Below are 16,027 nucleotides of genomic sequence, written 5' to 3' on the forward strand. Positions count from 1 at the left end.
TGCAGGTTACCAACAATTTGAAAATGTAATATGATCACACTTGTACAGCACTTCACACTGATACTACTGTACTATAGTCGGACCACAATATATTTATTTATTAACATGCATCTACATATATTTTGTTATACCGAACATCTCAAGCCAGTTGTGTAGTAATAATCTAATGGGGTTAGGTTAGGGTTAATGGTGCTTATGTGCTTCCTAATGGTTTAAAAATAATACTACCAAAACTTTGTAACATTACATTAAAGATACCACATATGTTATAACTATATTTAAGTCATTATTATATGTATAAATAACTAATTTAATACACATGCACTGCCAAAAAATTGTAATATACACTAATGTCATAACTATAACAGTAACTAACCTAAATCACTATTTGGTGCTTCATCTGCCACCATCCAGCAGCCATCACCAATGCATAACGGTGGGGGGCACTTTATAGGAGTTCCATCCACCCTTTCTTTTCTTGGATGGCCAGATGCTCTTTCAGAGGTATTGGCCCTCATATCCACGGTCTTAAATAAATCATTTAGTTCCCTAGACCTCCATTCTGGTCGATGCACTTTGAATTTCCCATCCATTTCCTCCTCATCTGACATCATCATAGGCGTGATGTCTTGCCACTTATCCATTTCCCCTTTGTGACATACCTTCCCCTCCTTTCATATTTCTAATATATGTACAGGATATATAGAAATACAAACATTTGCATAAAACTCCTTACCCTTTGCTTTCTTGATCTGGTTAAGCGTTTCTCCTATTCTTCATCTGTATGCTGCAGGTAAATGCGTCTAAAACAAGTGAAGAAATTCCACACTCACTAAGTGATGTCAAAACTTAGTAAATAGATTAGTGAAATAGGACTTTTACACAACTTCTATGGATCACTATTATTATATATTATTAGTACTTTACAGTGACCAGCACTGAAGGTCTGACAGCAACATGTGCTGCAGCCTTAGGACTGATTCATTAATGTTAATGACTAGAAATCAGCAGTGAGCAACAATGGGTACAAAGGTTCGGGAATTTTAAATTTTAGAACTTTATGGTATGTTATTTGAATTTCATAGAATTGGGTGTGTACCATTTTCAAAAAGGTGTGTACTCTTTTCACAAACCTGGTCACATTATAGCAGAGTGTGCACAACCACATAGATCAATGCACATGAAAACACTAGCAAAGTGTATACATTTAGCTACAGGATTAGATTAGATGTTGTTATCTATAATAGATTGTTTACAAACATACCGCAAAACTACACGGTTATTGTGCTCACTATTAATTCTGCAATTTAAATGTCATTGGTACAGTATTTCACTACTAGATAAACATATGGTTCCTCCAACTTCAACTGTTTTTCATTTGGAAAGTTGTTGTATACAACATGGACCAAATTCTAGAAAATTGAAACAATACAGTATAGCTAATAAATAGTACTTCTACACATGTGATAAATATTGTTTCCCATTTAATTGGCCTTGGAAACAGCTGACTCGTCGTCAGTGTGGCTATTTTTGAAATTTTATAACTTGAAAATAATTAGCTAATACTTAAGACTGATTATTAATAAGTTTGATAGTTTTTCTTGTATGGTCTCAGGGAGAGGTCTATTCATCATCACCTTGTGGTAAGTAATAGTGACTTGAGGTTGCATGATCAAAATTAATAGCTATGAAATCATGTAGTTCAGAAAAGGAAGCAGGCTGATAAAGGGAAGCCAACACTAGCAAGCGGTGAAGCACCTTGTACAGGCTCTGCCTTCTGTTCAAACCCTTTGGTGCTCAACTGGTAGACTTGATAATAATAAATAATAATAAAAAGCAATGACACCTACATTGACAAACAATTGTAAACCCTTTGTTCACTTACAGTGAGTTCTGTCGGTACATGGCGTTTTCGTTTGCCACTACCAACCCCTCACATGATGAAGATGTAGTTGGAGTTACTGAAGGAAGAGATTCAACTGTAACAGCATGAGAAGCCATGGTATTCTCAATTGAATCAAGGCGATGCGAAATGTCTTCAATAGCACCATTTAGCCTATCAAATTCCCTTGTGATGCAACATTACATTTCAGCCAAAATGGCATGAATATCATTAGCCACAATGGGGATTGTCTGTCCAGGTAGCCAGCGTTGAGTGGAGTCTTGGGGCTTGAGCTCAGCATCATAGTGAGTAGACAATGGTTGGCTACTGCCATAGAACCGGTTGGTGGGAACTGCTGTGTTATATTCATGGCCGCTGGTAGTTGACCATTCATCAGAATTTGCAGATCCAGAAGCAAACAAGTTGCGTCTTGCTGGAGGCTGTAATGATAAAGTACAAAATATAGCTACTGCCAACAAAACCATTTCCATGATGCTATCCCACTCACACAGACAGCAGCTATAGTGAGCACATGCTGGAATGAATTTACCAGACTAGGTATAGTTACACTTTTATTACATGAGCGTCTTGATTCTTATATCCCTGAACATAATAATTTTGCCTCGAGTTTCAGCACTTGATGATGCGGTGTGCCCGTCTAGCTGCTCATGTTAGCTATTAAAGTGTCACTGTATAAAAATGGTTACCGGATGCTGCTGTGGTGCCCTGTTTCCAGACACTCGTATACGTACACCAGTTGCAGGTCTTGATAGAGAAGTCATCTTGCGCCAAAGGTACCAGAAACTCGCGGGTTTATTTCTAGTTCACGTGATGACAGGAAAGGAAAAAGAAACACTCAAAGGCTTGTACGTAGTTATACTATCTGTGGGCTCACCAAGAGGGGTGAATGACAGAGATGAAGACCAGCTTCCCTTGAAATCGTGTGATTGACAATGGAGTGGCACAACTCTCGCTGCCTTTTTGAATGATGAGTATTAATATAAGGTCAGTTTTTCCATAATAATATTATTATGATTTACTTTAATATTGCTATGCAGAGCCTCCACCAAGGCTCATGGATAATATGAGGGTATAATATCAGCTGTATAATATCAGCTGTACAGGTCTGTGTTTTACATTACACACTAAACAACGATGCACCTCGCTAGTCAATGTGGAAATGCAGGCGTATTTCAGTTGTTCGCCCACGCGGCCTCACGGAATGATGTTCTCTATTCCTTGCTGTTAGCTATATAAAAAAATTGATGAGGTAGCTGTAGCAACGTAGACAGGTTAACCACAGCGCTAAAAATAATTGCCTCACTATAATTATGTGTAGAATTTCTTAGAATTATTGTATAAATAGTGGTGGTACATGTAGGTCACAGTCTTAATTTGGCTGTCTCAGTTGTTATTAACTTATATGATATACAAATTGATGAATGTGCGGCTAATGTATATGGGACACATGTCTACCACGCACACACACATACACACACACATACAGTAACCCGCAGGACTACCAGGTCTTACGGAAAGGTTCGGATCCCAAAGTTCCACAGTGACCTCTACACAGCTAAGTGAGACAAGGACAGTTTGGTATTTGCTTCCCCAGTCAATATCGGGTGCCCTATTATGTTACAACTGGATGGGCTACTTTTTTTTTACAATACTGGAGAAAATAGAGAAAGTTTCTTGCACAAGGAAAACTCCAAATTAATTGCCAGGCCAATGTTTTAACCACTTCGCTATGCTGCCTCACACACACATGTGCACACATGCTCCACACTACGTATGTGAAACGTTGCATTTTTATTTTTACCATCCTTACTCAAATTTTAAAATTGCTACATTTTAGTGTACTGCATGTGAAATGAAATATTTATGTAGGTATGAGGCTGAACCTGTTGCCAAGTAAAGAGCATGTGTACACAGTGGTGCAACAGGAAGGTGTGTGCATGTGTCCTATGTAAAATGTTAAGCATGATTTTTGTAATGGCTCAATGAGTTTATTTACAATGAACTGGGGAATTCATAAAAGTATATGTTTTGGCCTAAATACACCCATGCTATCAAGTAAGAAGGTACTTTAAAATGGCGACAAGTTTTACCGCAATGTAAGCTAACTCACATTTACTTCATAGCACAGAAATGAAACAATTATAATTATTCGTACTCTCCATGAAGATGCTAATCCATTGGTATATTTAGACATTTCACTTTGAGTCTTCCTTCACTGTGTACTGAAGTGATTCAAATGTTACAACAGAATCATGCAAACAAGTTGGGTTTTTGCTCAGTGGGTCACAAATTGATGACTGTTAATAACTGTATCGGTGGAGTTTAATGCTTATGTGCATGGGCTTCTGATGTTAATGTGTACCAATTACATACTATTTAAAGTATCACTACGCATACAATATGGAAATAAAAGCACTTGGACATGGTATCGAGCCTAATATAGCACTCGGCTTTGCCTCGTGCTATATTAGGCTTTATACCATGCCCAAGTGCTATTATTTTCATATTGTACAAGTATAGCGGTGCTTTAACTGGTTTAAAATGCTGTCTTGTTGTCTTGCTTGGAGCATTCATTTAGTGAATTTGAACCACGTCAGCTTTCAGCCATCAGACAATCGGTTAGTGTCTATGTAGTACAGTTGTGGTAGTAATACAAGCAAATAGTATCTTTTTGGCTACTTTTGGTGATTAGAAATGTTACGTACATGATCTTGTGTTTCGTATTTATTTTCCATTCAATGCATAACTGTTCTTTATCTTCCATAACTGTACTTTATTGTGATGCAAATGAAAAATATAGCACACTTGAATACGTTACAGAAAATAGAGTACTATTTTTGCTTTGATCTCGCCAACAAAAGTACTTTAAATGTACTATAAAGAAGGCTCAAGGGTGTAGTTTGACCAGACCTACAATTCAATGGGGCCTTTATTCAAGACCAGATGTTATTACTAAAACCACTCTCTCTAGTAATATATAACATTCTTTATTCCAGATACACATGGTCACCAGTAAGCATTACAAAGCGATGGAGCACAGTATTTTAATGTCAATATATGGTCCTATGAGTAGTGATGCACTGATAAGAGATTTTACCAGTTAGCCATTATTGAAATTCATATAAGGAAATGTCTGATACCGATAACCAATCTGATATTTATGTTTACTGAAATTTCACACGTATATTGAAAAATCGTCATTTTTGAACTTGATGAAAATTGTAGCATAAGGGTCGGTAAAATTAATCAGCTGAATAATCTAATGGTGCTTATGTACTCCTGATGTTAACATGTACCAATTACATGACCTCATACAAAAATTGGCACTCCTGTGGGTTACTGGTTATGAGCATATATACCATACTCATTGTGCTCTGTAGTTGCAATGGTACAGTAGATATTACGAAACAAGGCTTGACCATTGCAAACATGTAGCATACAATGCATTTAGAAGGCATTTAAAAGCAAACGACGTAAGTGATCATGAGTATCTTCAACAAGCACTAATAAAAAAAAGCAACAAATACACTGTACTGTAAATTTCAGGAATATGCTTGTATGCGAGTGTGTATGTACATGTGCGTGTATGTGCACGTGTACATGCTCGTGTTGTGCATGTGTACGTGTGTGCATGCGCGCTTGCGTGCATGTGGTTGTGCAATGCAAACATGACATACCACTACACACACCAACACACTAGAGCAATCAGTCCTAGGAAAACAACTATGGACAATCTTATCTACATCACCGACAGCAGCCTGTATGAAACACAATTGAGGTATAGCACACATACACTATGTGTAAGTATTTACATACGTATCACGAACAGTCGCCCAGTATATCACAAAAGCCTACCCTGTATGCACTGAGTCCACACCTTTACCTCTGAATAATGGTTCAACTTGCAGTTCCTTAAACTTGATCATCCACACTATTACACTAACAATAATGCTTTTCAAATAAAAGTATCACTTTATAAATCGGTACAATGTTTGCTAGAGAAAAACTCCAAAGAGAGGGTAGGGACTTACCATCGTGCACATACTGGGTGATTGGAGCAATCTGGATCATCCTGCAAAAATGCATGATATGGAACCCAACCTCTGATTGATCTGCAGCGTTCTCTCGTTCAGTAGAAGAATGTGTCTTTCACCATCATTTGACTTTGGCCTGTGCCTTTCATACTAATCAACATCACGAAATATGAGTAACACCTCCCATGTTTTGTGTGTGTGTGTGTGTGTAGTGGATGTGTGTGTAGTGTGTGTGCACTACAAATGGCAGCCCAGCCCTACTACCATAACTATCGCCTCCCAGTGAATGACAACTGGGGTGTTTATGCACCACTCAGACACCCAAGTGAATTCCTAATAGTGCACACTTGTATTTATACCCATAAGTAATTTTCCTTTTAAGTACATTACATCCTTCGCTTTGTGAAACATACAAGATCACCTATGTAGCAAAGAGCTTTAGAAAGTTAACGGCTTTACTAGTCCAGCGCCTAAGCCACTTTTTGATAAAAGCACCAATTTTTTTACAGAGTATATGGAGTGTGCACTAAGTGTTTTAAGACCGGGAGGCACGTAAAAAGTCCTCAAGAACACCCCTTTTTGCACCCTGACAAGAAAACTATTTGTTACTATTAAAAATCAATCATGTTTCTATCAAGTTAACTGCTGGGCCTAGTATCATAGTAGTACAAAGCATACAGCTGGAACATATTAGCTTATTAATTAGTAATCTATAAAAAAACAAAGTTTTTTCACCTAGGCAGTAAACAAAATCACTAAAATTTCCATTTGCAGGGATTCTGTTAAAGTTTTGGACCTTCAATGCTGATGATTGTGTAGTACTATGTACAAGGATCATCCTGATGTGTATCGTTTCTTTATTAAAGGGGTATAACAAAAGTTATTTAATGCTAAAGTCACAGGTGGATATCTCAACTAAAAACCATGAACTACAGCAGTTCAATTATCAAGTACAGAGCTTGAACAAAAGTTCTCTTGTCCTTATACTGGACACCATATGAAAGGTAATTAAATTTCTAGTTTAATGAAGGAAGTTGCAAGTTGTTTCAACATCTTGGTCTCAAGTTACAGCGCTTTCAATTCAGTGTAATATAGTATAAGCAAGAAAAGCACATGGATGTGTCATAAGGCACTTCTTAGTGCTCAAAATCTCACTTCATTGGAACCCAGCTCCTTTATACTTATTTTGAGTTTTGAGCTTTATCACAGCACTAAAAAATACCTTAATACTCATCTGTGTGCTTTTCTTGCTTTTGCTATATTACACTGAATTGAAAGCGCTGTAACTTGAGAACAAGATGTTGAAACAACTTGCAACTGCCTTCATTAAACTAGAAATTTAATTACCTTTCATATGGTTCCCAGTATAAGGACAAGAGAACTTTTGTTCAAGCTCTGTACTTGATAATTGAACTATTGTAGTTCATGGTTTTTTGTTGAGCTATCCACCTGTGACTTTAGCATTAAATAACTTTTGTTATACCCCTTTAATAAAGAAACAATACACATCAGGATGATCCTTGTACATAGTACTACACAATCGTCAGCATTGAAGGTCCAAAACTTTAACAGAATCCCTGCAAATGGAAATTTTAGTGATTTTGTTTACTGCCTAGGTGGGAAAACTATTTATTTTATTTTATATAGATTACTAATAGAGTATTATGTTTCAGCTGTATGCTTTGTACTGCTATGATACTAGGCCCAGCAGTTAACTTGATAGAAACATGATTGATTTCTAATAGTAACAAATGGTTTTCTTGTCAGGGTGCAAATAGGGGTGTTCCTGACGACTTTATACGTGCCTCCCCTTCTTAAAACACTTAGTGCACGTTCCATATACCCTGTAAAAAAATTGGTGCTTTTATCAAAAAGTGAACGATTATGTCAATTTTAAGGGCTTATGTACTGCACTATACATACAGTGTATGTCCTGTGTGTACACAGATTATTATTTGTTTTAAAAATTCCAGTCGTTTACTTTATTTTGAACTGTACATGTTTCACTTGCACAGAGTTACAAATGAGAATAAATGGTTTTGCTCATGTTTGTTTAGTTTATACTCAATACACATGTATATAGCATATACACCAGCATTAATGGGTAATTGATAATCTCTCAAGTGACAAGTAGCACGTCTAGGATGGGCGTACTAACTGACCAATCCATTGACATCAATATAAAGCACTGGTACTTCATCATTTTGAGTATCATAATGTTTTCCAACTTATGTACATTGGTGCTTACATATAATCATGGCTCCCACAACACAGCTCTGCATACACACACATGTAAATTTTGCAATCTGGGAAAAGATTATTAAGCACACGTAGTCCACATGCACATAGCAAACGTTAAGTTCAGTCAAATAATAATCAAGACACTTTTAGTTTTAATCCATGGTCCGGGTACACTCATGAATATAGAAACTTATCAGAATACGTAATATTACAATTGCACATCACTAAAAGTTACACAGCGGACATACAAAATGACACAGTGAAATGACCAACATGACAGAGTGGGACTGTCACACTCAAGCACTCACAAGCATCATTAATGAATGCATTTCTGGGGAGGTAGGATTATTAGTGGAGGGCTGTTTAATGGCTGCACCATCACTGTAATGATCCCACTAGCCTTATCTCAACTACAAAGCCTTCTATTATTTTGTATGCCCAATTTGTCATAGTACATCACAGTGTGTATGCTTCAGTATAAAACGTTTGCATATCCATGGTAACGTAATCGATGCCATGTTCTTGTACCAAGCTGGGACTTCTATCAGCTGAATCGGGCCAGAAACTAAGTCAATAAGTGAGTGATTTAGGTGTAAGTGACAGGAATGCTATTTAGAAAAGATACCAAGTATAGGAGATTCGTCCTAAATGGAACCAGTAAAGGCAGACCACTTAATTGACTTTTGACAATAAATATATTACATTCGAACTTCATGTGTAAAACCAACCAGAGTTAAATGATTTGGTTTTGCTAGCTGCTTTTCCAAGCTGAGTGGTAAGCTAGAATACATTTGGTATGGGACATTGATGGAGCTCTGGCTAAAGTTGAACGTTGCTGTATGGTTCTGTGGTGGTGGATATAATCCTGTACTACAGATTGTGTTGTTCTAGCCAGTTTGGAGTCGTGAATTGCCTGTAACCTGGCCTAATTGATCAATACACGTTTCCCTTCCCTACAAAACTGTCCTTTTGGGATTCAGTACAGATCTCCTAGGCCTGGTACCTTTTTTAAATATCATTCCTGTTATCTACACCTAAATCACTTACTTATTGACTTAGTTTCTGTCCCAATTCAGCTGATAGAAGTGTCAGCTTGGTACAAGAACATGGCCTTAATTACGTTACCATGGAGATGTAAATGCTCTATGGGTATTCTTAACTTCAAGGGACGGCACTACATGGTGGTGACACACAGACACTCACTGTAGGTAGATCTGCAACCATAGTCTAAGTCAAAGGCCAAGGCCACCAAATTCGTGCTAAATCAACAGTCAAGAGTAAAAATTTCCAACCCACAATTGAAAAGTACTTAGTGAAATATCGTAATGAGTTGTGAAGGTTGCAGCAATTACTCATTCATTGACTTGAACAGTGGCCTGACATTCACCCTTAACTGCCAATGGTGACTTGTCATACTGGTAAAGTGTGATAGAAGTTGGCCTTAACTCACATGCCAAAGACAGAAAATTGCTAAAGTGTGACCATGGAATCGTGGTACGTTCCGCACCTGAGTCTACCTCCATGTCGATGTCCACCCCATTAGTACACACAGATACTAGAAATTTACCACCTGACCCTCCAAGTTGAAAAACGCACTATCGGTACTGCTATCACTGTCAGCATCACTTTCTTGCAGTTGATGGATGCCACTTTTCTTATTAGGTGTCTGCTGTTAGTTCGGTCTTCTTTTTCCGTGATCGGCATACTCTGGCTAGATGGCCTGTCTTCTGGCACATGTGGCATGTAGCATCCTTATAGCGGCAGTCTGCAGCTGAATGATATGGCTTCCCACACCAGTAGCATTCTAACTTAGCTGAGTGAATTCTGTGTGTCCCACCATTTCCTTTCTCTTTCTCCTTCAGGGATTCTTGCATGCCTTCTGTCTCTTTGCGAACTACTTTGGCTGCTTTGACCCGTTGTAGGGTGAGGTCTGCAGTAAATTCTGCAACACAGAGTAGTTCTTTCTGACACTTCGAGTCTCGTAGTCCACAAACAAATTGGTCACAAATGGCAAGTTCCAAATATTGCTTAAAGTTACAAGTTTTTGCCAATCGTCGTAATTGCGCCATAAACTCAGCCGCTGATTCTGAATTCTGCTGACTTCTCTTAAAAAATTTGAAGCGTTCCGTTATTTCTATGGTTTTCGGGCAATAGTGGCCTTCTAAATGTCTCATGATATCACCAAGTGTTAGTTCGCTTACTGGCGTAGGGCTCGCCAAATCCTTTAACTTTCGTCCTTATGTTGTTTGTCCCAGTAGCGTAAGAAAAAGAGCCTTCTTCCGTCGTGCGGCGTCGTCACGAATATTGTTCGCCACACAGTAGAATTCAAACCTTTCGCGAAAGTCCTCAATCGATTCTTTCGTTGAGTCAAAGTCTACGTAACCATTGACCATGGTAAGAATATTTTAGCCATAACAGCAGCACTAATACATGCGCATTTATATGGCTTCTCGTAACGTTGCATTTTTAAGCACAGGTAAATAGAGAGGCTTTCTATTTGAGTTTAAGTTGAAGTGACTGCTCTATCACAGTATGACCAGAGCATTATTACTCTGCTACCACTTCAGTTGCAAATGAAGAGTGTTCTGCAGCAAATGAATTCCATTTCCACCCACTTCTCATACTGTTCCTATTGTCTGATCCTGGTTCTACCACTACTCAAGAGACGGGGGATACAGACCATATTGTGGTATAGGTGAAGATTTTGGTGCTGATTACTTGGTTTCGGACCCCTCAACCAACATACTTTAGTCAACAAATTCACACTATACCAGAGCATTACGCCATGAAATGCATGCCATGAAATGCTTAGGACAGCCATGGAGTCAAAGTTAAATCATGAATGTAACATGAAAGTCATTTTACAGGATTGGTTTCATAGGCAATCAAATGCATATCAGAATTTCATAGTACTACAGAGATTTTGTGGGTGCAGTACCATGAAAATCTGAAAAACCATGGGAATTTTCATAAATAGAGACATAACAATTTCATATGTGACCCGATTTGCAAAAAAGTACCTTTCTCGCACATTTCAAAAACTCGAGAAAAGAGCGATTGAACGTTTCCGGAAAAAATTCGCCACCCTTTTTATTGCAGATACAGGTGCATACAAGCCTAATCTATTACACTGCAAAGTTTTAGCTTCGTGGGTGCAGTACATTTAAAGATACAATGCAAAATATCGGAGTATGTACATATAAAACAAAAGACGTAACACGGAATCACTTACAAATTACCCATTTGTTTTCAACGGCATTTTTTTTACGCGCGAAGATAGAGAATGGCCAGCTGTAGTAGAAGCAGAGTGGCGTCTGCTTTAAACTCTCTCTGCAATGATGGTCTCTCACGAATAAACGATACAAATCATGAAGAGTTTGAGGCGCTTATTGGAGAATATTTTGATGATGACGAAAGCGATGTAGAGTCGGAATGCAGTAAGGAATCCATTAAAATATTTATACAATTCGCACACAAATTCAACAGGATATGATGTTAATTATGATGCTAATGAATTTGAATACATTGATGAAGAAGTGGATAACAGTGAAGGTATTACTGCATACATAAAACAACATTATAGTAGTACAAGTTTAAAAATAGGTCTTTTTGAAGAGGAGATTCAACTCAACTTTGTCCCGGTGATTGATGACATGCCATCACATAGTATGATGTCTCTTGCCAGCCCACTGCTTCAGCCTTGTCTGACAACTAGCAATAATGTATCATCTTTTGACAGTAGTCAGGAATCTCTATCTCCAACTCACTCAGGCGGAAGTCAGCTGATTATGAGCACTCCTGAGTCTCCACGTGTTCCACAGCAGTCAAACAGCAATGACATGGTGTCTACTGGTAGTGAGCTGATAACTAGCACTCCTGATACACCAGGCACCGACAGCAGTAGCAGTACCCCTGGTCCATCTTCAGGAAGAAAAAGAATTGATATTAGTGACAGAAGCATTTCACCACAAACACCACCTGCAGGAGGTATTCTAGTAGACAAAAAGGAAAATGCACTTTGCAAAAAATTCACTGAAAATACCTGTGGTTGTAAAAAGATCAATGGTAGACCTGTAGCACACAGTTTAGTGCTGAGTACATCATCGAAATGAGAGCACAAGCCTCTCTGCTGACACACGATGAGCTTGATATGGTCATCCTGGGGTCATTGATGACGACACTGAACAGGAATGAGAATATTGTTGATGGTAGACACAAGCCTAAAAAGCGAGAGAGAGATTACTCTGACTACACACACAACTGCCTCTCAGTTTGTACAGTCACCTTTGGCTTTCTCTATGGCATTGGATCCAAAATGAGACTCCAGTCACTCAGGTCCCATTATTTGGAAAATGGTATGACACCGCGAGTGCATGGCAACACTAAGAGTCTTCCACACAATTCTTTGCCATTTGGCATCATCAATGCTGCTGTCAAGTTTCTGCAGAACTACGCAGAACATCATGCGATCCATTAACAAACCTGAAGATGAAAAGTCACAGGTAAATTAAATATATAAACATGAGGGGAATTAGTAAAACGCGGAATACGGAATAACGAAATAAGCAAAATTAATCTTTTGCAGATTGTACAGATATGATATGCTCTATTAGTGCGGTTGTTATAAGCAAATAATATGCCATACCCTGAAAAAAATGGTACCAAGACAAATTTAGTATCAAAGGATTCAGAATTTATTATAGAACAAAATACTCAAAATCCTCTCTCAAATCTTTTGGGGAAAAAAGTTATTCAATTATAAATAATAGAAGGTAAAGTATCAGATTCATCCTTCATTTGTAGCAAACATAATGTCCATCACCTGAAATGTTTGTCAACATATGTTGGCAGCACCTGAAAAAGTCTACAACTACACGGAATTTACTGTGTTTCCTTGGTGATGTGGTGGGCTTTAATTTGGTAACTTGGAAATCACTCTGTGTTTATTTGCCTGAATGACAGTTTTGTAAGTTATTACAGCCAAAACATAGAGCAACAATATGATTAGTTTAATCTGTAGATTGGATTATAATGAGTATGGAGCAAGGAAGCTCAGAATGTGTTCCTGAGTTTCAAGAAGACTGCTGTGTGATATGCAATTTACGTTTTGAAGATGATAAACCAACAAATATGACAAGGAAAGGTATTTTGACCCTCACTGAGTATAGTAAAAGGCATGGGTGGTCAGAACTCACTACCTATTTAACTGAACGCATTAACATGACACCTATTGGAACTGTTCTAGTTCATCAAAAGTGCCACAGGAACTATACTGACCCTAAAAGAATGATGCATAGAGAATCAGGTAACAATGAGTTGCCATGCCCCAAAAAATTAAGGTCTAGTTTGCCTCACTTCAACTGGAAAGAGGAATGCATGCTCTGTGGAAAATGTGCTGGATTTGACACTCGCCATCCAAACAGAGCACAGGTTAAAAGGGTAACAACACTTCCCATGCGTAACAATAACCTAAAGCAATGCATTAGGCGAGGGGATAATTGGGGTTCTGAAGTTCAAAATCGTCTTCATGGGTTTATTGACTTAGTCGCAGCAGATGCGGTATATCACTCAAATTGTTTATCACGGTTTATGCTAAGCAAAGAGCCAGACAAAGTACTACCAGATAGAAAGGTTCAAGGTAGGCCAGAAGATCAAGGAATGCTGCATTGGTTTAATGTGTTATGTTAGTGGCTTGAATCTGAAGCTGATTCTGAATCATACACACTATCAGAATTACACAGCATAATGGTAGATTTTGCTGATAAATCTGAAGTTTACTCTATCAAAAGACTAAAACAAAAGCTACAGGAACATTATAAAGAGTTTATATTCTTTGCTGAGGTTGAAGGGCGTGAAAACGTTGTCTGCTTTAGAAACATGGCAAAGTACATTATAAATGAAAGATGGCACTCAGAAAGGAAAGCGAATGTAGAAGATGAAGCAGAGCGTATAGTAGTTACTGCAGCCAAAATCATACGTGCTGAAATTAGAGACAGAGAATATACTTCTGAACATTATCCAACAACCGAAGATATTGCAAACACAGAAAGAAGTAGGAAATGGGTACCTCAATACCTACAAACACTGTTAAAGCTATTGTCACATCTGAATTGAAACAGAACAGCATTGGACAGTGTATTGTGCAAGCAGCTCGGCCAAAGTCGGTGATCACTCCAACACTGTTTGGTTTGGGTGTTGAGATGGACCACGTATTTGGATCAAAGTGGCTTATCAATGAATTGTCACGATTGGGCTTCTCGGTAAGCTATGATGAAGTGATCAGATACAAGCAGTCGGTTATTCAAAGTGAACGTCTTGAGTACACATTGACTGAGTATCTTCCAGGCACTTTTACTCAGTGGGTAGCAGACAATATTGATCATAATGTAGCAACACTAGATGGAGAAGGGACTTTCCATGGAATGGGAATTATTGCTGTTTCGACACCTGAAGATAAGACACCACTTACATTAAGAGCACGGGTAATCACAAAGCAAAAACGTATGAGGGTAAACGACTTGGTTAAAGATAAAGGAGTGCCAATATTTCCATACGTAAGCCCTCCGAATAAAGGCCTAGCTTCAGTATTTTATAAGCCCATTGCTCAACTGCATTATCCTTACACTTTGCCTTCAATGCTGTGTTCAAATCTACTTTGGCATTCTGGATGGGTATTTAGCCACGCCAAACCAAGACCAAATTGGTCAGGTTTTATGCAGCACATTTTTTGTGATAGCCAAAACTCAGTTTCAAAATCTGAAATACTTTATCTTCCGATAATAGATTTGAATCCATCTGATGAAACCTGTATTTTCTCTACCTTGCTGTATATCCAAAGACAAGCAAGGGAACTGAACATACCAACTCCATGTATTACTTTTGACCAACCTTTGTGGATTAAAGCTGTAGAAATTGCCAAGGCAAAGTCATTGAATGTGGTGTGCAGACTTGGTGGCTTTCACGTTATGATGAGCTTCTTAGGTAGTATTGGTTCAATGATGAAAGGATCTGGATTAGAGGAAGCACTGGAAAATGTCTATGGTCCTAATGCAGTCATTCATATGATGTCTGGGAAAGCTATTTCTAGGGCACTACGTGGGCATTTCTTAGTTGAGGCAGCTTTAGTAAATAAATTGATGTTACGAATTTGGCCAAACATACCCAATTTAGATTTGACCACCAGTAGTCATCATGAAACACCTGCAGAGGGAGAGAATGTCACTGAGCAAGGTCTGTCTGTTGATAATCAAAATGTTGCCCCCTGCATTGGTGTACAAACCTCTTGCTTGCTTGAAACTGGTTGTGCAGACATTAATGATGAAGAACTAGAGACTGGTAATGATATAGACAAGCTTGTATGAAGGGATTAAAGACAAGCTTTTGCCAGTATCTAGTATTGCTGAATCACAGGAATTGATGAAGTTAGAAAGCGGTTTGCTCAAGTACAAAGCATTGCTCTCCAAGGAATCACCAACAGCTAAGCTATGGCTGCAGTACATTGAGTACGTAGAAACTTTGAAGCTTTTTATCAGAGCTGAAAGAAAGGGAGATTGGAATTTGCACTTCATTGCAGTTGGAAATATGATCAATCTTTTTGCTGCAACTGGCCACATTAACTATGCCAAAAGTTCTCGGATGTATTTACAACTAATGCTGCAGTTGCCAATTGACCATCCGTGGCTATATCAGTGCTTCATTAACCTTGGATTTCATGTCGTTCAAAGAAGCAATAGATACTGGGCAGGACTATGGACAGACTTGGCCATTGAACAAGTAATGATGAGGTCCATAAAGAGCCACGGAGGTCTTACAAGAGGGAGAGGAATGACTGAAGCTGTACGTCTGCAAT

At 38.3% G+C, this 16,027-nt stretch overlaps 1 protein-coding gene and 1 long non-coding RNA gene across 2 annotated transcripts; both read right to left on the reverse strand.

The window, feature by feature from the left end:
* Window positions 1-9,836: 9,836 nt before the first annotated feature.
* Window positions 9,837-10,352, reverse strand: LOC136245194 (uncharacterized). Its single transcript, XM_066036695.1, has one exon. It carries the CDS (start codon window positions 10,350-10,352, stop codon window positions 9,837-9,839), a length of 516 nt encoding a protein of 171 aa, XP_065892767.1.
* Window positions 10,353-11,621: 1,269 nt separating this feature from the next.
* On the reverse strand, window positions 11,622-12,548 carry LOC136245857 (uncharacterized). The gene is made up of 3 exons (XR_010696168.1): window positions 12,463-12,548; window positions 12,221-12,398; window positions 11,622-12,170 (listed from the first exon to the last, which is right to left on the reverse strand). It is a non-coding gene; the product is annotated as an uncharacterized lncRNA (long non-coding RNA).
* Window positions 12,549-16,027: the final 3,479 nt, after the last annotated feature.

The sequence above is a fragment of the Dysidea avara genome, chromosome 15 (genome assembly GCF_963678975.1).
Source record: "Dysidea avara chromosome 15, odDysAvar1.4, whole genome shotgun sequence".
Taxonomy (NCBI): Eukaryota; Metazoa; Porifera; class Demospongiae; order Dictyoceratida; family Dysideidae; genus Dysidea; species Dysidea avara.

What these genes read in the sequence shown, in the direction of transcription:
- LOC136245194 (XM_066036695.1), bottom strand. Translation starts at nt 10,352, where the DNA reads ATGAGACATTTAGAAGGCCACTATTGCCCGAAAACCATAGAAATAACG.